Source organism: Priapulus caudatus, unplaced genomic scaffold (assembly GCF_000485595.1).
Source record: "Priapulus caudatus unplaced genomic scaffold, Priapulus_caudatus-5.0.1 Scaffold15, whole genome shotgun sequence".
Taxonomy (NCBI): domain Eukaryota; kingdom Metazoa; phylum Priapulida; class Priapulimorpha; order Priapulimorphida; family Priapulidae; genus Priapulus; species Priapulus caudatus.
The window spans coordinates 1,273,868-1,301,013 of NW_014577076.1; the positions used below are offsets into that span (position 1 = coordinate 1,273,868).

The window sequence follows — 27,146 nt, forward strand, 5'->3', positions numbered from 1 at the left end:
CACTTCATCTGTAAATGTCAAGGCACGCTTCGCTTCTGCCAACCATGACACATAACAAATACACGCTGAACCTGTATCTATGACGTCACGTGAAAACGACTCCTATAACACTTTTAGGAGCTATGAAGTCATACTTCTGAGTGTTTAAATAACACCAGAATCGATTGGGCATCCAAAAAAATAACCGCGAAGCATACCTAACAATTCCATATTTCAGAAAAACACACCGAAATTTTGCGTAACGCGACTGAGCTTAATTGAGCTTAATTAGTCAAATTAAAGCATTAACCATTTAATTTATGAAATAAACTGACCTGTTGGAATCGACTCCGCGGCCCCAAAATACCCTGGGGATAACATGTATCATGACTATAAAGTTTCAGGTAGATTTACACAATTTTCCCATAATCTGCTGAAAATCGAAAGAAAGGGCTGTGGCCCTGTAAGAAGACAGTTCCGACCAACCAAAAATTTTGTAACTTTTTTTTGCGTTTATATGGACGCAATACAACACATTAGTGAAGAATCCAGCTTGTTCACCGATTTTCCCGTGTAGGAGCTTTTTGCACTTATGACTGGACTATACCATTCACGCCTCCTGACTTTGAAATCATACAGCCATGCTGCCCCCAGATTTCAATCTTCCTTGGCCACTTTGTCTCTTCAAAGAAGTTCTGGGTGATTCGTTGTCATAAGATTCCGGGTTCGGCCTTCACGTAGCCGACAGACTCTTGCCGCCTCTGAGATGTCGTGAACTTTCAGTCCATCACTCTTTCCTGGTTTTCTTCTCAGCTCTTCTTCTACGAGGAGCCGTGGCCTTGCGCCCCCAATCCAGCCCCTCACACCTTGTGCAAAGCTGACTCAGGGCTAGGGCTCTCCCTCTTCTGGATTTCTGCCCTCCTCCTCTCCTTCTCAAACCTGGATCATTCTCTCCCCTCTTTGTACCTCCCCACCTCAGACTCCTGCTCTAGACACCTGAAGTAAACTGATAGTCTTCCTCTTCCCTTTGCTTTTGCCACTTTTGTCTCTAGCCATATGTTTGTTAGAAATTCTGAAGAAATATTTTGGCATAAACTGATGAGGTCTTTGATTGACTGTCGTGGAAGCGTAGATGCCAAATGGCGACAGTACGCTGTACCGCATGCGGTTTCCGACGAAATAATCCCAGGCGCATCGCGTTACGTAGTGGCTATGCGTACCATATACGTTATCCTTAGCGTTAGCGCGACATGTCGCGCAAGTCGTATTCACAGCTTATCACAGTGTAACGCGCGCTAACCTAGCGCAACGTACCATTAATGTCTTCTTTTTTTATACCGAATTAACACTACACGCACATTAACACCACATTTAGCGTAAGCACAGCGTACTGTAACCTAGCGCAACGTACCTTAACGTAACACTCTACACACTCCTACCCAGTCATTTCCAGATTTATTACCTACCTCAGTGTACTCGTAGTGTACTACACGTTACCCTGAACCGTAACCTTATGCACTCCAACATTCCTGATACGGCTGAGCGTTAGGTTAATTAACGCAAGTGAGACCGAGGCATCACGCGCACCCATGCACTGACGCGCGCACGCATGCATTCACATGCAGGTTTTGTAAGGCACGTATACTAGTGCGAGAATACGAGTCCGGACGCTGCTAATACGCACACAAGTAACAACATCTAGCTCGCATGTACCATTACATGTTGTACTGCTGTGCCATCTATTTATGTACTTATTTGACGTTATTCAGCTTGACAAATAGCGCTGTTCACACGTACCGTAAAACCCAGTTTCGAACGCTCAATAGCGTTTCGTACGCGTCTCGCATTGCTGTGACTGCGTGTTCTCGTAGCGATACGCGTCTATGCGTAACCTTTGAGTTAAACAGGTTCAACTACGTAGTTTTGGCATTTTGTACCGGTTTTACGTCGGTTATAGCTGGCCATAGAGCCTCGAAAGTGAAACGATCAGATTTTACGCCAAATGCTGTGTATAGGTTCGTGGCTTCTTTTGCTAACTCTCTTTTCTTTCTGTTGTCCCACTCTTGTGTGTTGCGCGCGCCCGCCTCATCTTCTCTCTCTCTCTCTCTCTCTCTCTCTCTCTCTCTCTGCTCCTCTCTCCTCTCTCTCTCTTCTCTCTCTCTCTCTTCTCTCTCTCGCCCCTATCTCTATGGCTCGCGCCCTCTCTCTCCCTCTACGTGTCTCCCCCTCTCTCACTCCCCTCTCTCTATCTCTATGCGTCTCCTCTGTCTCTCTCTCTCTCTCTCTCTCTCTCTCTCTCTCTCGTCCAGTTCTCATCTCCTCTCTCCGTCCACAAAGCGTGATGCGTATACGCGTATACTATAGCCGGTCGTTCACACGTCCGCTATACGCGTACAGCTATTACGAATACGTAGGAAACGCACTCATTTGGTCAGGAGTAGTGATACGCGTTTCGAACTGAGTATAGCATACGTGGTCGTTCAGACGATGGGAAATTTATCGCGAGTACGTACGAAACTCTATTTCGTACGCGTACGAACCGTCGATTTTGCTACTAGTGACGCGCGAACGTCTAGTGTACGTGTGAACGCGCTGTGTAAGTTTACTCACAGAAAGACTTATTACCCAATTGCTTCGCTTCTTTCTTCCTCTTCCCGTATGAATAACCAATACACTATATATAATATATATTTGTAATATATATATATATTTGTATATATATATTTGTATATATACTATATATTATATATTATCAGGAGTTAATGAGACAAAAAAGGAGTTGTCTCATTAACTCCTGATATTATATACACGCACACACGTCCCAACACGGCGCTCGCGCGCGCACAGGGGTGGAGACGACTTCCCGCCACGCACGCACGCACGCACGCACGCACGCACACACACACACACACACACACACACACACACACACACACACAGTACATACATACATGCAAACAATTGCCAACTACTGCAGAGAAGTGTCATTGGCAAGGCTGCCCATCTACGTTTACAATACCAGACACCAGACTTTAGTAGTGCTACAGCTACACGCAGCAAACACGTGAAGGCTTGCTGTCATTTAGCGTGACATGCGACGCCACAACGTGTGCACATTATATTGTGGCGTGGCGATACTCTTGCCTATACTGTATCCATAGTGTGGCTATAGTGTTGCTAGACAGTGACAATGTCATTTTTATATAGTGTGATTATACTATGCCTATACTGTGCCTATACTGTAGCATACTGCTGTCATCACGTGGTCATGCTATAGTTACTGCTGCTATACTGTGGCTATACGGTGGCCACACTGTGGCTCTATATATACTGTAATGTGCGCTGGCTATAAAGAGTTACTAAACTATGGGTCTATAGTGTGGCTATATAACGTAGCGATACTGTGCATACAAATTGTATACTGTCGTTAATGCTGTGGCCAAACAGCGAGACTATATGGTATAACGTGACCATGCCACCAGCTTCACCCCCACGTGTACACTACGTTGCGAGTGACGCCCCTATTGTCTCTGTTCTCCGCCGTCACAATGCCATCTACAATCACGATGTCATCTGAACCACATCACAGGACGTCTACCCAGCTACTAGTAGTCACAATAGCTGCAGTGATCCATCTTCGTCATAGTAGCTGCGGGACACAGTCGCGTACACAACAACACACTGTCGTCATCTGACACCTATACCTGATCAATGAACGTTTGTGTAGCGAACCGCCAGCCGATCATTACGTGTGATCAAACAATGCTCATGCGTCTCGAATATAGCCATAGTGCAGCTATTTGCCTGCACATGGGATGAAAACGATACTACTGTTGCATCGCTCATGTAACATCACTGCCATCATCGTCACAATCATCATCATCATGATGATCATGATCATCATCGTCATCACCACCATCATCATAATCATCAACAACATCATCAGCGGCAGCAGCGGAAGATGTGCGGACATAGCTGCTAACAACACAGGGAGAGAGAAAAGAAAACAGATCGGGAGGTGAAAGGCATAAGTGATACAGAGAGACAGAGACAGAAAGACAGAGACAGAGACAGAGACAGAGACACACAGAAAGAGAGAGAGAGAGAGAGAGAGAGAGAGAGAGAGAGAGAGAGAGAGAGAGAGAGAGAGAGGAGAGGAGAGAGAGAGAGAGAGAGAGAGAGAGAGAGAGAGAGAGAGAGAGAGAGAGATATGGAAGGAGTGAGAGAGGGAGAGCAACGATAGACGGGCAAGGTGTACAGAACGTCAAACATACGACTTACGGTAAGCTGAGCCCAAGCTCTGCGGCAGCACCGAGGCCGGAGCCGACGGCCGTAATTCCGGACCCGACAGCGGTCAAGCCCGAGCCGACGATCGTCATGCCTGCCCCGACGGCGGTCATGCCCGTCAGGCTGAGCCGGTTACGCACTGACTTCTTAGCAGCCATCTCTCACACTGCCTTCTGCTGGCCCCAAGCGCAGGCTTCGTGGTGCGAGCGAGCGAGCGAGAGAGGGCGCGACGGGGAGAGATTCTTGAAAACAGATCAATATGAGTCACTGGCAGAGACACCTTGCAGGCAATAGAAGCCCACTGGTTGATTGCGCGCGGGCAGGCGTGCGTGCGTGCGCGCTACGGCTACGGCTGTGGCTGCTGCTGCTGCCGCCGCCGCCGCTGATGCTGCTTGTGTTATTGTTATTGTTGCCGCTGCTGTTGTTGTAATGCTGCTGCTGCTTCTGTGACTGCTCCTGCTGCTAATGCTCTCGGTGCCACTGCTACTAGTGCTGTTCATGTTGTTGCTGCTGCTGTTATTAAATGTTAATGCTCACACTGCTGCTGCTGCTGCTAGTGCTACAACTGCTGTTGCTAGTACTGTCACTGCTGCTGTCACTTCAGGTATGTCAGCTACTCGCTATCCATAACCGAACGAGCCATGTGTGCGCGTGTTCGAGTGTTCAGGGCACTCGGAGAGAGAAGGCCCACATTTTCGAGATTTTGACAGAGGTGATCAGAATTTCTACAGGAGGGGCGTTCCACCTTGAAAATTCACATATTCCACACCTTAGGCGATGCAAACATGCTCCAACGCCATAAATGTCAATGCACCACAGTGTGAACTCGCCTGCTTTACTAATATGTAAATTTACCTGGTAAACCATCAGTGGAATTGTTCACAAGAACCTTAAAACCAACAGTAAAGCTTCCTGAAGCTCTTCATTTTTTTTCTGTAACATAACACATTTGAGAATGCAGATATTACCGCACGGCTGGTTTTCAAACTCACCAACATTTTTGGTATCTTTGCATTAGTTTTTAACATTTAACTGTAAATTGTGGGAATTCACATTTTGTGTAGCTTATGAACTTCACAACATCATTCTCACCGATTGAAACAAGTAATTCCTTCCTCAGATAAGAAGACCAATTCCTAAATAAAGATCCTTCGATGGTTCGATAAACTATACGGGAATTTTTAATCGAGAATATTTAGAAAAAAGGTATTGTATCAAAGGCGGAGGTTCTCTCATTGCCTCCTACAACATGGTATGTCGCACAACCTGCTGGTCAGACGAGTTCCTGCTTGTTTTCACACCGAAAAAAGCCGATGAACAATACCAACATCAGTTTGATGTTACAGGACATGCTCTAATCAGTAATGAAAGTGTCAATGACACTATAGCTCACATTGGGTGTGATAGAAGAGGGAGATCATATTTAAAATTTGGTAAGTGTTTCATTTATGATGGACCGAAATGTGATCAAATGTCCTTATTCCCTGTTGTAACTTGTATACTAATAGAAATTTCAGTGTTGTTTCAGGGTTAGTTTTGATGTGAAAATAAATGTTTCAGATCTGAAAGTCTGAAATCTGGGCAAGAGATGGTGCTACACCTATATAATCACCATTTTGGTTTTCGATTAGTGCGCAAATAAAAGCAATGAAAAATTCCAGTCAAATGAATGTAACGAAGAATCTAAAACACAATATTACACGTAGGTATGATTAGGTAGGTAGGTAGGTAGGTAGATAAATTTAACAAAATCGAATGAATCTACATGGGCATTTTCATTTTTGCCAAAAAGTGGGCGTGGCTCAAAAGTAGGTCGACTGGCGTGCTCCAAAATAGGACGTTCAAATCTCTCCCATAGGAGTAACAACTGTATGCAATTTGAAACATGTTAGTCAAACGGTTCTTAAGTTATCGTTGACCGTAGGAAGACACTGAAATGCATAGTGAAATTGCCTAAATATACCTAATTTGCATAATTTAAAATCAAAATCAAAACCCCTGTGATATGTTTTGGGGCCAGTCCTTATTCATTCACATATCAAAAATGAGCAAAATCCGTTGAACCTGAACTGACTTATGGCCGTTTCCATTTTTGCCAAAAAGTGGGCGTGGCTCGAAAATAGGTCAACTGGCGTGCTCCAAAATAGGACGTTCAGATCTCTCCCATAGGAGAAGCAACTGTATGCAATTTGAAACATGTGGGTCAAACGGTTCTCAAGTTATCGTTGACTGTAGCCAAATGTTGACGGACGGACGGACGGACGTACGACGGACAACGACCCATGGCAATAGCTCATCTTGACGATGTCAAGGTGAGCTAAAAATGAGATCAAATTATGTCTAGGGTGAATGTGCCTAGCAGTTTTCTGAAGGGTGCAATCATGAGCATACACTCACTTAAACCTTTACCGAGCATTACTATGTACACATGACCATTTCCTCAGTATTATTTACCCAAGAATCATAAATATGAAGTTACATAATGCACACAAATGCCATAGAATGTGCATGGGTTAGAACTACATGTTGGTACAATTGCTGACTGTATGATGAAGATTTGGAGACTGCAATTAAAAATTAATGCAATCAACAGCGACTAAAGCGTTCGATACGTGAATTCATTTATGGTATAGTGCTTGTGTTTTATATGCACTAGTTATATTCTTATTCAGATCTTACATTGATCAAATGAATATCAGGTCACATAAAACCATTTTGGAAATGTTTAGAGTAGCTGTATATTTTGCTATGTCTATGTAAATTAAATGTGGGTTAAATTAAACAAAATCTCCAATTGGCATGTCTGTTTGAATATACATACAGTTCGGCTATTTCAACAGCGACAACATATTAAACTGGTTTACAAATGTAGATATAAGAAAATCTGCAAATAATAGTTATAAAAATGACAACAGTAGACATTTACACAGACGGGTGACATGGCCAGTCAAAACTGTGTGCATGAACTCACCAGAATGTCAACCTTGTAAGTGCTCGACTCTTATGAATGCACATATGCATTATGCATATATGTGCATTATGAATGACATGCACAGAGTCAAACAATATTGCGATTTTAAAATATATACATGCATTGAGAACGATATTGACAATGACATTGATATTAATATATGTGAGCGTACGTACATGCACAGCAGACCTTCAGAGGTTCAAGTGTCCTTAGCAAACAACGAATGGGTTGAACATATTTACCCAGTGTGAGGTAACAGATATTTACCTCCGCCACAGTAATGGAGTCACTAAATATCTACAGCAAATTCGTTATGAACGGATGCCCGTTTGTATGACACTGTATATGTGTACTTTATGGCTGAGAATATGTATTAGCATAGGCGAGATAAAATTCAAAGAAATATCATCGAACACTGTTTGTTTATTATTACTGGAACTTTAAAATTTGAGCATTTACAAGCAAAACACTAACTACTGCAGACTGTACAGTACTGCCCGTTGGCTGCATGTGCACATGCAGTACTGACACAGTAGGTTTTAAAACGACTATCTCACAAATAAATTGAAAAACTGCATAAGTCACTAAGTGTATACAAATTGGGTCTCACCTATTAGCAGACTTTTTACTGATTACTCCGGCACAACAATCACCACAAATTTGCGCTGTTATAGACTATAAACAGCAATTAAACAGCAAACGTGCGCCCGCCATCTTCAGATTCACGATAATGGAATGTTCAAATAGTCCGACAAAACGAGCGCACGTAGTTACGTGACACAAATATTTATAGACTGGTACCTATCTTGAAATATATACAAAGGTAATTCACCTAGTGAAGAGATGGGGTTTGGGTTTCGCAAGAGCAAAAATCTGTGCTCGGTTTGTTGACTATTATGTCAAAAATCTAATTTAAATGCAGATCGGAGTACATATTAATGGGAAAAATGTTGTGCGAGTGTTCCGACATGTTAGCCTCACTATATAGATATGGTGTTATGCAAGGAGTCCCGGTAACGGTAAGTATCAGAACGGCTGAGCAAATATGAAGATGGTTGGGAAAACATGAGAAATCCTCACTATAACAAATAATTGTCTCGGCCTACCTGTATCTTTGCTTATCTTCTATATATGTCTCAGTTGCAGATCAAATGAAGCTGCTGAAACAAAACAGCAGCACATGTTACTGAATAACAATGAGGAAGTATGGCAGGTGAGCCGAAGATACTTCTCGTCTTTTTTTAAATATCTATCAATAACGTGGTCTAAAAGTATGACAACAGTTTCCATGAGACAAGTGCCAACCTGTTAATTCACATATTATTGTTTCTTTGCTGACTTCCTTAGAGCAACAGTAACCAATAGGTGTTGATAATTAGCAAAAGCCAAATAACATCTTTAGGAATTAATTCATCCACCTAGTGAGCCAATATTACACGATGGCTCATTGAGATTACTATGACTGGGGAACACTACCTGTAACTTCTAGAGATTTACTATATAAAGAAACAAATAAAGTAGTATATATGCAGGTGTAGAAATTGACTTTTGAACAAGGGAGTCCAACGGACTCCTTACCCTCAAAAATAGGGAGTCCGCAGCAAAATGAGGGAGTCCGCAGTCTGAGGTTCAAAATTAAAGATATTAACAATAACGCATGTGATTATTTTTAAGATTCATGCAGTTGCATGTCTGCCAAATTTTCTTTGAACATTAGCTGAAAAAATACAGTAACTCCGCGAGGCCGTGCTCCGGAACTGAACTAGTTAGTATGGCAGAATTTTCAGGGAGTCACACGGACTCCTGCATATATATGTCAAATCAGGGAGTCCGAGAGTAAATGAGGGAGTATTTGACTCCGGACTCCCGTTAATTTCGCACCTTGTATATGTAATATGAAATGCCAAGCTTTTAACTGCCATGCTTAAAATAGTTGTTAAATGCCCAATTTCAAGATTATTGTTAGATTACATATAGATGACATATACTAGAAAACTGCGTGCAGATCCACTTTGAATGTGCCACCTCACATGACCTTGTGGCCAAGTTCAAAAACAGCTACTATTTGCCACCTTGTACAGATATTTCTTCAAATGTCATTAATGGTTATAAATAGTTATTTTCGGGTACAATTCAAGTCTAACACTGCCTAGACTGTTGTTGATCCCGTAAAAAACTGATATAGTAAAATTAAATGCACTTATCTGACTACATATTTAATTGCCCCATTGAGACTGAACATGATAAGCTACCATCTGTGTAGCCACAAGTTACCTTCTCACTTCTCACTATGTGGCAAGAAGGTCACAAGTGGACGAAGCAACCAAACCTTTTAGCTAGCAAGGCACTGCAACAAAACATATCAATATCCAACTTATAATGGCTCTGACCACTTCTCTATACAGTGCACTGTTGTCAACTATTAACCATGTATTTAGGTGTTACCAAGCATTTTTGAGATTTGATAAGGGAGATATTCATACAAGGCAATTATTTGTTTGAATTCTGCGCGATTTTCACACACTCTCAGCAGCCGCGCGCAGTTGTTGCACATGTGCAGTACTGCAAGTTTAGAGTTTGGCAACTTTAAAAAATAGTTACTTTCTAATTGTCTGATTATAAAATAAATGCCAAAGTAAATACCTGTTAAGAAGTGTGTTGTGCGTGAGAATATACTTGCAACATGTAAGAAGTCGGGTAGTATGTGGTAATACGATTGTTTTACTTATGAAATTCGGATTTGTTTTTAAGCTATAAGGTTTTTTGCATTGAAGGGTGTCAGGCGCCATCGACATGCAACAGTCGTAGAGCCTGGTCGCGCTACCGTCGGTGGCTGGTTAGTGTGAAGTTACAGCTCTGCACATGTACCTACTACCAAATCCCATTTCAAACACTAACAGCTTCAAAAGATCGTTGCTGAATTTACTGCAGAACAACGCTGCAAGTCTTGGGGGCCATGTAGTTATATATATAGTTCTGTGTATTCGTGAACCTAATCTTAACCTATATCCAAGCCACAAACCTATCCATACACAGAAATAAAGTAATAACATCATATTAAATAAAACAACACTGTAGCAATGGCAGTGATTTTCATGATGGCGGAGGATGGGCTCAAATTGATCATTAATGTCGCAGATTGGCCACATGCTGGAATAGATGCTACATTTTGTAACTTATAAGCCTGGTATTAGCAGGAGTTTGTGCTAGCACTGTGCATATTCTACACAGGGACTGTTCAGTTTTAAAATAGAAGTATAACTAGACATGAAAGGAGACGTGTAGAAATGGTTAAGTTATGCCGCATTTCTTCCATAGGCTCAACCTAGCCCTTCCCATAAATCGCTTAATTCTGCCATAGGACTGTAAAGTGTGGTTTGCAGATGTTACAAATAGTAGTTGGGTGATTGGAAATGTCGTAGCGACGGTGGTTGCATAATGGGTTAGTCGGCGGCCGCACGTTTGATGTAGTATGGATGATGGAGATGAGAAACAGTTGAGAGTCAGTTGTTGTGCATGTGGGCAGCGGGTGTGGTTGTCCGCACGCGCGCGACTGATTTCTTTGTTAGCTAGAAATGTATAAATGGAAGGTTCTTGGTGGAGAGGAGAAACGAGAGTGTGCGGAGTCACGCGGATGCGTGCTTCTGTGCGCACGCATGTGGGTTGAGAAACAATAATACTATTTGCTGAACACAACTGTTTGGACTTCCTTATTCATCGCTACAACAAATCTACATTGAAACATTAACTAACTATGTCACAAGCTCGTTACAGGACTATGCTTGATTGTATGAGCACACTCAGGGAGGAAATGGCAAAATGCAGTGCCCACTCTCTAGCACCGCTGCTATTTCAATAAAAAATATGTCAGTGAATGTTGCTCGTGCAATTATTTGTATTTTATAGCCAAATTTACCGGAATTATGGCGAGTTACATTTAAATTTAGAGTTGCAGGCCAAAGCCTATGTTTATTTTCACCTCTTCAGTATGGCAAGATATTACTGGTAATACTGCATGATTCGTCACCAGGTTCCTTTACAAATAATAATCATATTAATAATATTAATAATCACCAACTTCATCCTATGAAGTTATGAACACTATCTTAACTCCAAGCTCATCAATACATCATTATAATTCGGGGTACTACAGACCTACCAATTCTCCCGCACTCCCGCATGCCCTACGCATTCACGCAAAAGAAAAAAACTGTATGCAACACTTAAGAATTAACGTTTTTATGCCTTAAAATTTAATTTTGTCTTCCTTTCTTCGAACGCTAACAGAATGACACCGTTGAGTAATTGTCAAGAGTGACAGAGCGACATAACCATATAGATGTAGAATGTATGTAGTGAAAATACAAACTCGTACCAAAGCCAAATATTCAGAAACTGGTCGTGTTTGAAAATATTCTGAACCTCCAGCATGACCCATTTTCCAGCAAAATCTCACAAAACCTCCAGCAAGCTGGTTGAACACGCTTAGCAGGTCTGGTACCAAATTATATTGAACCGCATCCCCGTGCCGTGGCTGTGGTAATGACTACTGTAATGGCGCCCCGTAGACCTAGATTCAGATTGAAAAAGAAATTTACACCAGCCAACAGGCAACACAAATTGAAATCACATTAAATAAACGCTTTATGACATTACTAATTAAGTAAACTTGTTTCCTATTTACCGTTGAGCGCAAATAATTTTTTTATATTATGAGATTGTAGCTGGGTATCACGATCATAATATATAAAGAGTTTCCGAACCGTTACGATGTTCGAAACTTTGTTATGTTATGATCATCGCCATCTTTGTGTGACGTCACGGTTTAAAAGCGCCCCCTTCCGGAGCAAAATTAATTATCGGATTCTATATTATATTATATTATTATTTCTATATGGATCGAGGAGTACTGGCTGTCAGCGTTGAAGACAGTTTGATTTTGACAAAACACAGCGTAAACATAAGCTCTCCACCATCTCCTCTATTTTTAATACACCTGTTACTGTAGCACATATGCATGAAATAATTTCATGTTTATATAATAACAATTTTGCCTTTTGCTTGAATTTACAAAATTTATGAAAAAATACAAAAATAGAGGTATACAACCAAATGTATTGCATAGCTTTATTTGTTTAACTTCGTAATCTCGTAAATATTAGTCTTCAAAGTCCAAGCGACTATATCGAAGACTGAATGAGACAAAGTTTATCAAATAGACGGATAAATATTGTGGATCACAGTAGAAAAAGTCTCAAGTTTGCAACTAACTAAAAAGGAAGGGAGAGAATACAGAATGACAGAGACAAAAAAGCTAAACTTAAAGGGATCCTTTGAAGATGGCACGTGTCGAAAGCAATGATCACACTCAGATCATCGAGTGCAACTAACAGGCTTCATCAAGCAAGATGGAATGGCAATCTTCACCTGACCATGATAAATTTTATGAAAAGTTATAAGTTTAGCATGGAGAAAGCAGACACGAAGAGGAGCCAAAACAACATCAGAACAATCATGATAGTTTTTGGAAACCCATCCTGCAGCTTTATGTTGAATGACATCCAATTTAGAACAATGAGCCAAGTTCGTAGTTAGCCAAGGGGTTGTGTGACGTCACAGGTCACCAGGTCATTTGTGACAAAAATCGATTAAATCTCGAGTGCGGCGTGCACTCTCGGTTCAGTACGTATATGTACATGTATCCTGTGTACGTACACACGCACGCATGCGTACGTGCACACACACGCACGCACACACACGTGCATGTGATCACGCACGCACGTGTACGTGAATACGTACGCACGTGTACGTGCACATGCACGCACGCACGCACGTACGTGTACATGCACATGCACGCACGCACGCACGTGTACGTGCACGCGCACGCACGCAGCTGTACGTGCACACGCATGCACGCACGCACGCATGCACGTGTACATGCACATGCACGCACGCACGCACGTGTACGTGCACACGCACGCACGCACGCAGCTGTACATGCACACGCATGCACGCACACGTGCATACGCACGCACACACGCACTTGTACGTACACACGCACGCACACACGTGTACGTGCACACCCACGCACGCACGCACGTGTACGTGCACATGCACGCACGCACGTGTACGTGCACACGCACGCACGCACGCACGTGTACGTGCACACACACGCACGTGTACACGCAAGCACGCGTGTGCGTACGCACGCACGTGTACGTGCACACACGAAGACTGTAGCATTACAACGACACAGATGCATGCGTATGTGTACTGTGCGGTCAAAATACGAAATATTTTGTCACAAAATGACCTGACCCGGAAGAATTTGTGGCAAAGTTCGCGCATGCGCAGACTCTAACTACGAACTGGCTTATTCTGAAGAGTATAGGGGCACCAGCCTGGCAAAGAAGGTTTCTGCCATGCAGAGTCATAATCTTTACAGAAACGATTTTAATATTCGTTCTTTGGCCTTTCAGCTTACAAAGAGTGTAACTACATCAGTGTTCGTCAGCAGGTTGCAGTGGATGGCATACTGGATTGGAATCCTGGCTTCATGCTTTACTTACTAAGGTTTTTGTACTTCAAAGACTCAGAAGAGACCATTTCAAGTATTTGCACAGTGCAACGCAGCAAGTCTGCGGGAGAAAGGTGCTAAAACAAATGGAATACTGTCACAAAATGGTTTTTTAATATCAACTGAATTGACATCGAAATGACGCCAGAGTACAGTATAATTTGATGGCGAATCCCACACTCAAATAACAGACAGTTTCACTGAATAGAAATAGTTACATATATAGGTGGTTAAAAACTCATGAGCTGCTATTGGGAGTACTGATCCAACCAATTTGGTAATCGTTGATCTCTCTCCTTCATCATTGAAGTTTGCTAGGCTTCAAATATTTTTATGAGATTATCATCGCCTAACTTTTTTAATTTATTGGCCACTGTCGTACATACATGGTTGTTATTTCTATATGGACATTATTAGCACACGTTGTGATACCTATCGCTCACAGAATTTAGATCGGCCTATGGCGATTAACATTGCCAGTCTGTATTGTCTACAGAAACTACATGTTATTTGTGGACCAACAAACAAATTACAGCAGCAATAACTGGACACACACAGATCAAACTAGCAGTTCAAAAGCTCTAATTGTGATGCCCTTTAGATTCTGTAATAAGCAAAGAAATTGCTTTCCATTCCAGCATTCCTCTCTACGTACAAAATATTGCTGCACATGTATACTGGTAATGTAGTGGGTCTATCCTACTCCATCAAAACTATGCGGGCAAATTTGATACCACTAAAAGCTGCTATTTAGTTTAGCATGATACAGACAAATGTCTACGAAATCTGTCCGTTGATATATGAAATTCTAGGTTTTGTGAATGCTGGAATCATAATTCCATCCCTACACACGTTATCCAGAAAGTCACAGCAGTGATGCAGTTAATATGAGTTATTATATATTACTTTGGATTCTCACATCATTAACAAAATTGTACACACTCCTTTTTCAATAATACTGAACATTGTTTATTATTTGAGTGCTTTTCCCCGATATTCTCATCGTCTTGTGACATTGCTGTACACCTATGAGCTATATGTACAAGGTAAATGGCATCTATGATCCAGCACATTTAGCTGTATGTTGACTGACAACTCTTTTTAGAAACAAAATTTTACAGGCTACATAGCATTCACTAATGGAGGCAGGAGCACGGAATGCTGTAAGATTGGTGGGACATGAATAATGACTTGATGAACACTTCCCAACAGCTGGCTCCATCTAGTGAACGTGAAGGAAAATGTTGCAAGCAGCCAATATGGGAAGAATTTCTCTGCAGAAGCCTCTTCACTGATATTTACAAGATGAGGCTCCCAAAGTCCACCTGTATGAGCTTGCGCCGCTCGGTTAGTCATTTTGCTGGCGCTTCTATGATTCCGTTGGCAAGGTCCGTCATTTTTGGGTACTTCACCTTCTTTGCATCTAGCTCGCTCTGCGCCCACAGTAGCAGCTTCAGTAGACTTGCAAGCTTCGGTGTTGCCTTACGGTTTTCCACTTCCAGTATGGCAGCATTCAGCTCACTGGCAACCTGGGAATTACAGAAGAGCATTCACTAGCACCATGTACATTTATCTCGATAAAAAAATCTGATTCATTGATCCTAATGTATGGAAATAAAAGTAATGCTACATAAGTATGTGGTGCCATCTAGTGTTTAAATATGCAACTATGTATGAATGTATAGCTTATTTACCAGAATCATCTCAGAGTTAAATATTTCCATGACTGTATCAGCATAAGTCCCTAATTTGACTGGCATATACATATATATATGCACACACCTTTTGCCGTTGCGACGGATGTAGGAGTTCTCCAAACGGTGATCCCTCAGGATCTTCGAAGGCCAACAGTGCTAACGTGCGCTCAAGTTCAGCGAGAATTTCAGCGTCAGACTCGCCCCTCTCTGCTAGGTGCACTTGCGCAAACTGCAGCGCATCCTCAACGCCCTTCTGTCGTATTAGCTCGATCAAGTGCTGTTGCTAAAAGTGAGGCACACAACTCATAAATGCATGTATAGACTTCTAGATTTCTACATCCAAAACACATTTCTCCCCTCATTGTTCTGTGAGTTTTCCTGGACTTCAAATGTTCATTTTCCATGAACATGGGACTTAAGCCAAATAATATGTGTATGCCTTATATCATCAAGTCAGTGATTAAAGAACAAATTTTTGCATGAAGCAAATCTAATTGCCTCTAAGATAAGAAATATGTCACTTTTGACAACCAAACATGATACCCAGGAATTTTCAGGACCATAGCCTATTTTCTTGGATTTTCCAGACAAGAAAATGGCATTTTGAAATTCTAGGTCACTTCAGATTTTTTAGAACACAGGAAACATTACATGTTTCCACATGGAGTCATATTCAGTAAACCATAGATGAATCTGCTACACTTATTTCCTCATCTGTATCATGTAAGTTAATTGTTGTTGTTGTTATTCGTTTATCCTCCTACTTCACGAGGTCATGGTCACAATGTAAACCCTCTTTGTATCATTAAGTTAATATGCACCAATGCTGATGACACATTTGAGACCAGTTCAAATTTGACTGCAATACAGGCAAAGATCTAAACTCCAGCTTTTTAACTTTGAATATGATAGTGCCAACTTTTGAAAGAATCATTATAAATCTAAAAGCACTTGGGGTTCTTATTTATAATGATAGTTACCTACATTTTGTCAGTAGATACTTCCTACATTATTTAGCTATGGTGTGACCAGTCCAAGTACTTCTGCCTATGACAGCCCGTAATATACAGTAGCTTAAACATAGGTATGTGATCAACTAACGTGTGCGAGAACACGTAGACACACATGCCAATATTCTGTTATACAGCCGTCTGTACGAACATTCGAACAGCAGTGTTTGCTGTAATCTGAGTTATTCGTATTGGCATATATCACAGAGTAGTAGGGGTGAGTATTGCGACCAAAAACCGTATTGCAATATATTGCAATACGACAAAACCGTATTGCAATATTTTCCAATACGTATTGGGAAGTGTATACCATGCATGATATAGTAACAATTTGATGGTTTTAATATCATCATATATTGTATTATATGACATGATTTAATTTCTCATGTTTTTCTTGAGAAACAGAAGCACGGCAATGTTTTCCGCTGACAGTGCAGCCCTCTGTGCCGTAACAATGTCACCCGCTGTACTGAATACCCTCTCGGAAGGCACTGACGTAGCTGGAATACACAATACCCCTGCTGCATAATTGGCTAATACTGGATACTGAAACTGAAACTGAAACTGAAACAGTGGGTGCTCGCTTCAGCTTGTATCGCCACGAATCCATAGGCTGCCAGCGCTGCATACTGTCGTAGGACGTTGCCGCGGTCGCGTGCGCCTTGCCGCAGAACTGCGCGCAAGATCTCCGCTCAGCGGTTATAGGATCAACACCTCCTTTTGGCAATACTTCTCTGGTATCCCGTCTCTTCTGGTTGCCGTGCTCTGTGCCTCGCGCACACGTCTGCCCCACTCTGCCCGCGCAGTAGTACCGCGCAGTGCTCCATGCAGTGGCCGCTTACCAGTAATACTGTATGCGTCGTGCACGCATTGTGCTTTCGTAATATATACACCGCCAGTGCATAATTTTCGAGCCCATTAACAATATAGACATAAAGGCAAGTGTCAAGTAATTTATTTCTTGTTATACCACCGTATCGTAAAATATCGATATCCGGAAGTTGTATCGCGATATATCGAGTTTTCAAAATATATTGCAATATACCGATATACCGGTATATCGTTACACCCCTACAGAGTAGCCGTGCACTTCTAGTTCTAGAACATTTAAAACCTACATATCATCTGAACACATACCTGCAAATGAAAGTAGAGCAATCGGTCGCTGTCTAACAACTCCGGATGCAGTTTGTTCACCATACTGATCGCATCCTGAATCTTGCCGGTCTGTATCGCGTCACGAATCTTGATCCGCTCGTCTAGACTGTCTAGCTCCACTGAAGGCTGCACGCCAGACTCAAGCCTGAACTTCTCCGCTGCCTCCTTGAAACCCTCTGTTCCATGAAACATAATGCATTACAGAGCAACCGTAGTTAAAGCCATTTCACGTCAATGCTATTGCTAAGAAACAGTGATTACCGTGACTTTATGTTCGTTGTATTGACATTATTGATAGTAATGTGTCTTATCAGTTCTGCTGTTACTGCTACTACTACTAATATTACTAAAAGAAATTAGAGCAGCTAATTGATGGTTTTGAAAGATCTATGGAAGCTACCATCTGTCATAAACAACGCATTCAACTTTGCAAAATGCGATAAATAAATAACAGTGGTGATTTTACTACACAAAATGGTGAATGCAATTGGCGAACGCTTCAACCTCTCACAAAATTACGACTGAATAATGAAATCATCAAATTACAGTGTCATCTCGTAAAATGTATTCATACACCTTTTTTCCCATGCCCATCACCTGTTAGTGTTTATGCCTTGCTTAGCACATACAATTAAAGTGAACATTGGCTATAGTTTTTCATTGGTGGCTAAAAAATAACTTTGGTGACTAAAGTCTAGGCTCAAACTTTAAAACATCCAGAGGGAGCCCTGGTAATGATGGCCAAGGGGTTGACATTTATTAACTTGAATACAGCAGTGTTTCCTAAGCAGGGGCTGATGGTACCACGGTTTTGAGATCTACTCAGTCACACAGAGTAAGGGGTTGAAGCTGGGGCAAATACCTCCAGGGGCTTGATGGCTACTTAGTTACCTACAGCATAGCTTTAATATAGGGTCAGTTGTTGTCTGGCTGCTAGGGCTGTGTCATGTAAGTGTTTGGTTGCAAACAGCAGGAGTTTAAATAGGTAGCAAATACTATCATACAATTGCCAGTCATTTAGTTGCACAAAGCAGATGTTCTAACTAGAGGCTGATCCTGGAGTGGTATACCTAGATAGATGCAAACAGAATTTATCATCATTCAGCAGCAGGGGGATAGTGTCAGGGATTTGTCATTAACTATGTAGTAACTGTACAGTGTAATGCTGCAGGGATTCGATTTTGAGGTGTTAGGGTTCTGACCTCTTTATAGTGTAATTACACTGGCTTGCATTAATTGCAACTAACATTTTTAAGAAAATGTAGCACACACTATGATTGCCACATTGTTCTAATTGTTTCACGTCTTCAAATATACGTTTATTACATATCATCAGAAGTAGATAATAGGGAAGGAGTGCGACTTCAATAAACAAGGGAAATTCGTCATTTACTAGCCTTAGAATACCTACGATTACTACGCGTAACTCAACCAACTTGAGCTCAAATCATACACAGTACATTCACCTAGCATCGTGCGAAATCGTTTCCTCGTATACACCCGCAATCCGGAGATACATACAGACTAAAACGTACGACACGATTCTCCATTCTGTTGCCAGCAAAACGAATCCATAACCCGCCTAACTTGAAACAATAGGCAGCTACTAACGACTCTTGCGCACTCTTGTGCCCTCGGCGATGCGGTGTGGCTCGCTGGGAGATTGGACATCGACGCAACACTCGGTGAGCTAATCTTAAACCTATTTACAGTTGGTATGCCACCCACGCACGCACGCCCACCGCAATCAGCAGCAGCTCCAGCTCCAATCTCCCAGCGAGCCACACCGCATCGCCGAGGGCACAAGTGCGCAAGTCGTTAGTAGCTGCCTTTTGTTTCAAGTTAGGTGGGTTATACATTTGGTTTGCTGGCAACAAAATGTAGAATCATGGTGTACGTTTTTTCTCTGGATTGCGGGTGTATACGAGGAAACAATTTTGCACGATGCTAGGCGAATGTACTGTGTACGATTTGAGCTCAAGTTGGTTGAGTTACGCGTAGTAATCGTAAGTATTCTAAGGCTAGTAAATGACGAATTTCCCTTTTTTATTGAAGTCACACTCCTTCCCTATTATCTACTTCTGATATAATTAAACTATCGGAGAGCGGAACGTGTGAATTTTACAGGTTCTGGGGCAATTAGAGTCAGATGTTTGACATGCACCTGTTACAAGATAATCCATTATGAGCCGATTCATGTCGGCACGCTGAATGTGCAGGTTCTCGAGCCGTGTGAGCCACTCATCCTTACTAACTTCAATCGGCTTCTCCACAGAATTGCTAGTCATATTCATCGCAAGCGTTTGCGTTTCACTTCATTTAATCAGCAGCTGGGATCTGCAACAACAATATATTGTACAGTACATTGTGATGCATTGCTACTTCGAATGATGGCTTTTGCCAGCAATAAAATTGCTTTGATCTAAATGCGTACGGTACTTATTGTTTCAACCTAGCCAGAATTAATAACACTGAACAGCACGGAGCCAAAACCTGCAACTGAGGCTCATAGGGTCTATGTACCCCAGGGTACGTTCCGGCAATACCCCGGGGGACATAGACCCTCTCAGCGCAACTGAGCAACATGTAAAATTGTTTGTTACTATGTTAGGCCTTCCAAATTTTGGTCGATGAAGCAAACACTGAAACCAGGCGTGAGGGTGAATATTTTGTGTAGAACACATGAAATATTTTAACAACAACACGATAATAATACAATAAAAAATATGCAATACACACCTAAAAAGAGAACAAACATGAGACAACTTCGCAGATAAAAAATCACATAACCAGAGTTAAGATGCTCATTTGTTCGTTACACTCCGAAAACCGAGTTCGTGGCGCCCTCTCTGTACCTTCAGCGCTTATGTTTCATTTGTTATAGTTTATTATTTTAACGCACAAAAGATGAGAATCCCTTCATATATGAAGAATTAAATGGGTTAAAACATACTAGTTATGCTATCCCCATATTTTGAACTCTATTCGTTGACCTAGTCGTGTAGTATTTCGGATTTTGTGACAACGCCTTGCATGTGTGAAAACAAAATGGCGACGTATACATGGAGACAACAACATTTTGCTCAAGATTTATCATTAAAATGCATTCAATCTTGTGAATATATCTTCGAAGACGATTAAATTCAATAAGGAACATACGAATAGTGACCAGGTATGTTGTGTTTGTTGTATGTTAATGTTCTTGACACAGAGCAGCACTTCTCTGCGAAAGCAATGCCAATGCAATGCCAATGCCAATGGTTTCTACTTCTAGAAATTCAGCGACTTTGAATGCTCCGTTTGTATGGATGCGAATAACAAGGTGCATTGTGTGAGGTGGTATGGTTACGAGTTATAATAACCATACATCACGATGACATCCCCAATTTATTAACGAATTAGTTGCAGCATACTAAGTAAGGCTAAGAAAAGGTAGTATTAATACTAATAATAGTAATGTCGTACCCAAACTTGGAATCTGCAGCGATTGTGCTGCCCAAACTGCGGATTCCCTAGTTTGGCTGACGAATCTCAAGATTGGGCAAACTGAAAACAGTCGGTGATTCAACAACGGCTTCTTCAACAACCGCTCATAGCGAGTGTGCGGCGTGCGTGGTGCAAACTAGGAAGAGATTTATCTCATATTTATCCAATTATTTATTATAATCATTTATTATTTATACAAAGGTGCCAAACACATAGAGGAAAGAAGGTATACGACCTTATATTATAGTTATGATATAACATTTGAAAACCTAATAGTAATAATCATATGTTTGTGCAAGCTCTGTTTACCTCTGTTTGCCCAATCTCAAGATTGGTTTCCCAAACTACGGATGCGCTGAAATTCCAAGTTTGTGCAAGATTCCAAGTTTTGGCACAATAGCAATAATATTACTACTATTACTAATAGTAATAGTACTATAGCCCCAAGTTCCCTTCTCGCTTAACACTACGTTGGCGAGAGGGTCACAAGCCGACGCAATAGAATATTGTTCGGCATGACGTGCGCTGCTTAGCCTGCTATTTTAAAAACGTAAAATTATCTAACTTTTTATGATTCTTATTGCTTCTCTGTACTTCCACGCCTCGATTTATTATATGTGCGCTATCACTGAGCATGTATTTACGTGTCAGCGTGTAATTATTCGAATTGATAAGATGAAACTCCGAACAAACGCTGCCATTTTTCAATAGATATCCCATAATACGTAGCGAAAGTTCGTGAATTTTCGCGTACAAAAAGAGACATAAGAACATCCAGAATGGCGTTTGTCAAACGTTCAATAGTATAGCTGTTTGAAATTCTCTTATTTTAACGTGTATTTCGAGGTAAATAGTAATTAAGAAGTGATGCGATAGTTGCAAACATGTAACAGGTGAGGTCAAATGTGGTAATACATTGTTTTATTTACGAAATTTTACGAAATTCGGAGTTTGTTTTCAAGCAACCAGGCATTTCGTATGGAAGGGTGTCAGGCTTTTACGACGTGTAACAGTCGGAGAGTCTGGTCGGTTTACTACTACTACTGCTCATAGGGTCTATGTCCCCCAGGGTACTGCCAGAACGTACCCTGGTCACTATTTGATATGGTTAGGGTTAGGGTTATGGAGTAGGCGTAGGCGACGACTGCCTAGACTCGTTAGTGGAGTAGGCGAGGTATGGTCCGGCATATTAGATAGTACTTACCAGGGTACGTTCTGGTATACCGGATCGTACCCAGGGTACGTTCTGGCAGTACCCTGGGGGACATAGACCCTCTCATCACTACTACTAGTACTATTTTATTACTATTACTATTAGTAATACTAATAGTATTTATATAATAATACTCAGTATTACAGTAATACTAATAGCTGATAGGCCTACTAATACTATACTATAGTAATACTATTATTATTATTATTACTAATATAAATAATAATATAGTTTAGTATTACTATTAGTATCATTAATTTAATTAGTTTCAGCATTTGTACAAATGAATTAGGCTGAATAAAATTTAGTAGTCGTGATTTGATGTCTCAATCTATGATAACTTCTTGTACGGTGACTGGGTAATTGTGTTGCCTTTAATGTTATCATTGGAAAAGAAATGGTATTACAAATAATAAAAGGTTGAGAACATCAACAGCATAATCATAGTGTAGGTAGTGCACTAATGGTCGCGTGATCAAAGTAATGGCCAACATTCAAAATTTTACGCAAAGTAAAAGGTCTAGTGTTCGAATACCACATCTTGATTATGAAGGTACTTTATCCTGATTAACTTGGTGAGCACGAACTTTAGTAATGAGTTTCAAGTGATACAGCTTAGAGATAACATTGCTGGATCAAATACAGCATGATATAGTATTTAAATCCAAGCAAATCATTTCTTATTGGCAATTCCTTATGTCAATGTGAAATAATTTTAGTTCATTTCAATTCAAGATATTTATTTTCGCTTTTAACAGAATTACGTACAGAAGACTAAATTAGATTAAACAATAGAAAGACTGATGGAGGACGAATAGACTGTACAAATGTCAAGGATTACTGTAACTTCGTTCTCATAATGTTGAAGTGCCAGTTCATTGCATGCAAATGCGTATTGGCAATATTATTATGTGGAGCAAAATGGCATCAGGTTTTTTCCTTGTAGTTTTTCCAATGCTCTCTGTTTCCATGTTCTAGTCTGCACAGACTACATTCATTACATCATACTTAATGTATAACTCATTAGGCTGCTCAAAATGAAGGGGTGTCTATTTCTGAGAAGATTCCAATTACAGGACCTTTAGCAGCTGAAACAATTGACAGTAGACATGAAATGTCTTGAGTAGAATTGACAGTAGAATGTTCTATAGTAGTATCGTGTTGTAGAGTAGCCGTACTTGGAGGTCTTGAAGGGCAATATTTTAGCTAATGAATCACTTTTTATATGTGGAGGGGTCAACATTAGACAAAACTGGTAATGCTAATAGCATGCCATGTTATCAGAAAGCTGAATTGTCTCTATGACATTTGGCTTATAGTTTTAGACCTTTTACTAAATTTCATAACTTGCAGACTAATTAATAGTGTTGTCAATCGGTTGTAATTTCGTAATCGATCATCGGTTGGACCCAAGTAACCGATGATCGGTTACAATCGGTTACTCGGGGTGTTGAATGCCTGCGTGTGCGTAACGTCGTGTGCATGTACATGTGTGCATGTATGTGCTTGTTTAGCCAGCGTATAAAATCCCTAGTGTGTCCTAGGCTTTAGCCCCTCAACAGGAAGTAACTGCGGCGAATGTCGGGTGATTCCCGAACTAAAATAGAGATGATATCTCTGATTCTCATCACTTTTCCAAGTTATCTTGTTCAAGTTTGACATTTTTTTTTTTTATGAAATTGATTATGGATTTTGATAACCGAGCGCTTGGTTCGAGCCACTGTTCAAGCGCTTGGTTCGAGACACTGTTCAACCGATGATCGTGGCATCACTACTAATCAATTATAAAAAAATATCTATTTCATTGATGTCATAGCTTCTGACTTTTAACTTCTAAGGTGAGCATGGAACTGAGTTATGAATTTTAAAATAAAATTATTAATAACATGTAAGTAATTCTTTCTCTAGAGAATTAAACTCTTATTTCGAGTGTGGCCATTTGATTCGTAGTGCTTTCATGGTAGATGGAGGATTTATCAGCTATATTGAGTCATACTTCTGAAACTTCTAAAGCTTCTCAAAAATCTAGTTTCATTTTTACTTTTAGTAAAATGTCCATTCTATATACTGCTCAGTACTGTAACAATGATTTACTCTCAGCAGGAGATAATCAATTCATAGGTCTAAAACATGTTTTCAAGGATACGATAAGTCTATGCCTGAGGCAAGTTAAGCCTGAAACCTATTCAACAGCAATTCTACATCTAAAGTTATGTACATATATCTCTCAACGGGACTTGTGTGAGATCACTCAGGACTTGATACATACACACACACACACACACACACACACACACACACACACACACACACACACACACACACACACACACACACACATAACGACACATAAGAACTAAAACTGCACACATGCATTCAGCTTTCACTCCTGTACAGTTTTCGTTTTTGTATTTCCTGTTCCATTTAGCCATGTAAGACCTGTCTAGACTACAGTGTGCATGCAGGTTATGGCATTGCGCCTGCCGTAGTGTTAAAATATTGTTATAATAAAATTTGAAATCCCTATCTTGTAATTACTAATTAGTAATTAGCCTCTCAAGTTCAAAATCGATTTGCTGTGAAATCTAATATAAGTAAATCTGCATCTATAGATGCACTCATTCAAAGCGTAAACCTGCGTGAATGCTTAAATTTTGTCTGATGTTGAGTGTAGATAGAGTCCACACCTATCTGTGTAGATGTGTAGCTCATGAAAGCCAAACTGCATAACATATATATATATATATATATATAAGTCAGTGATGAAAACTTACAAATAAATGTAGTAGCCAGTTGGGCACCTAAAGTAAAAATATTAGGGGCCCAGCTCAAATATTAGGGGCCCAGCTTATGGCACGAAGCGCCGAAGTTCGGGATTCGTTTTCTTGGATATTGACACTAAAATGGTGCTCTATTATGCATTCTGAGCATGAAGATTCAGAGCAAATCTTTTGAGAAAGAACCGCAAGTCTTTTTTGCAAACGGTACAAAGTCTATGAAAATACATGATGTCACTTCAATAGGGCGACAGAGTTAGGTGGTGCCCGATGAAACGTGCATGACGAGTGGCCAATACAAATATTTATTTAGGAGACTCCGTACTATACCTTAGTGACAAGAAGTAAAAAAGAAGTACTTCAACAATTTCCACATTTGTTTTTATTATGCCATTAATTAGAGTAGTTACTCAATCAATTGTTTGAAAACAGTTTCCATGTCATTGTCAGAGTCCATCCAGTCCCCATTGTTACTTTCTGTTTCATCATCATCAGCCGTCATCATCGTGTCTGTTTGAGCACCTGTTCTATCATCAGCGCCATGGATCAAATTCCGTGATTGGCGGGGACAGCAAATTGATGGCATTTTATTCAATATTTAATTATTTAATTTTTCAATATATTTTATTTAGTATTGATCACAATTTTTATTAGATTGCATTGCATAATGTAACCCAACAAGAGTAGGGTGCTACTCTTGTTGGGTTACGTTATTGTATCTAATTACAACCATGTTACAACCCACGTTCCTTCCCAATGGTCAGTGGCATTGTCAGATCAGAGCACATAAATTTATTGCATTGGTGGCATTGATTTATATGCTCTGGTCAGATACAACACCATATATACAACACATGCTCTCACTGGCTGAGTTCCCAGCCCTGAACCAATAATTACATTTCACCAGTAGTGCAGTGGCCGAAGCTGAAAAAGGGCTCTATTTAAGGAGATACCCCTACCGGAGGTATAACAAGCTGGGAATGGTCTCATTTTAACCGTCTGGATCCCTAGTTTATGAAAAGCCATGTTGTAGTTGCAGCAACCTTGGCCAACATGCCGAATTAACCCCATTTTTACGGTAAAATCTGAAAAAATGACATTTTCAGTTACTTGCTTATTTTATCAAATCAGCCCCATTATATTTTATAATTGATGGTTATATCAATGTATTTCGTTGAAATAGATATGTAGCAATGTATTTGAGGCAGTTTTATGCTGCTAAGGGGGTTAAGGGGCCAAAATTATACCCCAAATTTGGCATTTTTTGGCGATTTCGACCAAAATAATGTCTATTTTCTTGCACTATTCCACCAATACATGTTATAACTGTGTCAGATCTGACTGTATTCATGGGCCTAGATGTGCTATTAATAAAAAAAAATTAGTTTAAGCATGGTAAACGGGTACAACAATGGTCATGTTAACCCTTTGTTTTGGGCGACAGCCTAAAAACGACTTTTTCATTTACTTGGCATATTTTAATAAAATCAGCCGAACAGTGTTTAGGTAACTGATGGTTATTATATGTTTTTTGATTGAAATTAGAATGAAGCGATGCATTTAGGAATGGTGTCTATGCTGTTAAGAGGGCGGTAAGGTGCCCAAAAAGTACAAATAGATGGTTGGCAAATTTTGAAATCGATTTTGACCATAATAAGAAAGAACGTTTCCATGGCATACTGGCACAGTACACTGGTGAGAAGCAGTATTATAGGTCTACCTGCCTGAACTGCTATCATCAGGTGTGGGTTATCACATTGATATAATAAAATCCAGTTGACAGCATGTGTACGCTGGGTCCTGGTACACCCTGACCCTGTTTAAATAATGCTATGGTTACATAACTTGGTGGCTCCCACGAGCTCAATCCAGCATTTTTTTCAACACCAAATGCTAATGTGGCCACTCCGTCTGTTCTTGCGTGTCTTGGTATGGTGGTTAGCGATTTTTTCACAGTCAGACTACGATGAAACAAAGTCAATCGATGCACG

General features: G+C 40.6%; 1 protein-coding gene and 1 long non-coding RNA gene across 2 annotated transcripts in view; both read right to left on the reverse strand.

Moving 5' to 3' along the window:
* LOC106809853 overlaps positions 1 to 12,051 on the reverse strand; it is a 45,098-nt gene extending 33,047 nt beyond the window's left edge. The window contains exons 1-2 of the long non-coding RNA XR_001393916.1: positions 11,922 to 12,051; positions 8,344 to 8,397 (exon numbers count right to left, since the gene is read on the reverse strand). This is a non-coding gene — a long non-coding RNA (uncharacterized LOC106809853). The remainder of the gene's footprint in view (positions 1 to 8,343; positions 8,398 to 11,921) is intronic.
* A 1,855-nt stretch (positions 12,052 to 13,906) lies between these two features.
* LOC106810013 (glucose-induced degradation protein 8 homolog) lies at positions 13,907 to 20,499 on the reverse strand. Its single transcript, XM_014813268.1, has 5 exons — positions 20,419 to 20,499; positions 19,844 to 20,016; positions 17,659 to 17,855; positions 15,597 to 15,794; positions 13,907 to 15,343 (listed from the first exon to the last, which is right to left on the reverse strand). Exons 2-5 carry the CDS (start codon positions 19,971 to 19,973, stop codon positions 15,167 to 15,169), a joined length of 702 nt encoding a protein of 233 aa, XP_014668754.1. The 5' UTR covers positions 19,974 to 20,016; positions 20,419 to 20,499; the 3' UTR covers positions 13,907 to 15,166.
* Between the last annotated feature and the right edge of the window lie 6,647 nt (positions 20,500 to 27,146).

Bases quoted from the DNA above. Each gene is read 5' to 3' on its own strand.
- LOC106810013 (XM_014813268.1), bottom strand. From the start codon at position 19,973: ATGAATATGACTAGCAATTCTGTGGAGAAGCCGATTGAAGTTAGTAAG. The intron at 17,856-19,843 runs GTGCATGTCAAA...TTCATGGAACAG, and splicing joins AATGGATTATCTTGTAACAG to AGGGTTTCAAGGAGGCAGCG. The intron at 15,344-15,596 runs GTGTGTGCATAT...TGTAATTCCCAG, and splicing joins ATCCGTCGCAACGGCAAAAG to GTTGCCAGTGAGCTGAATGC.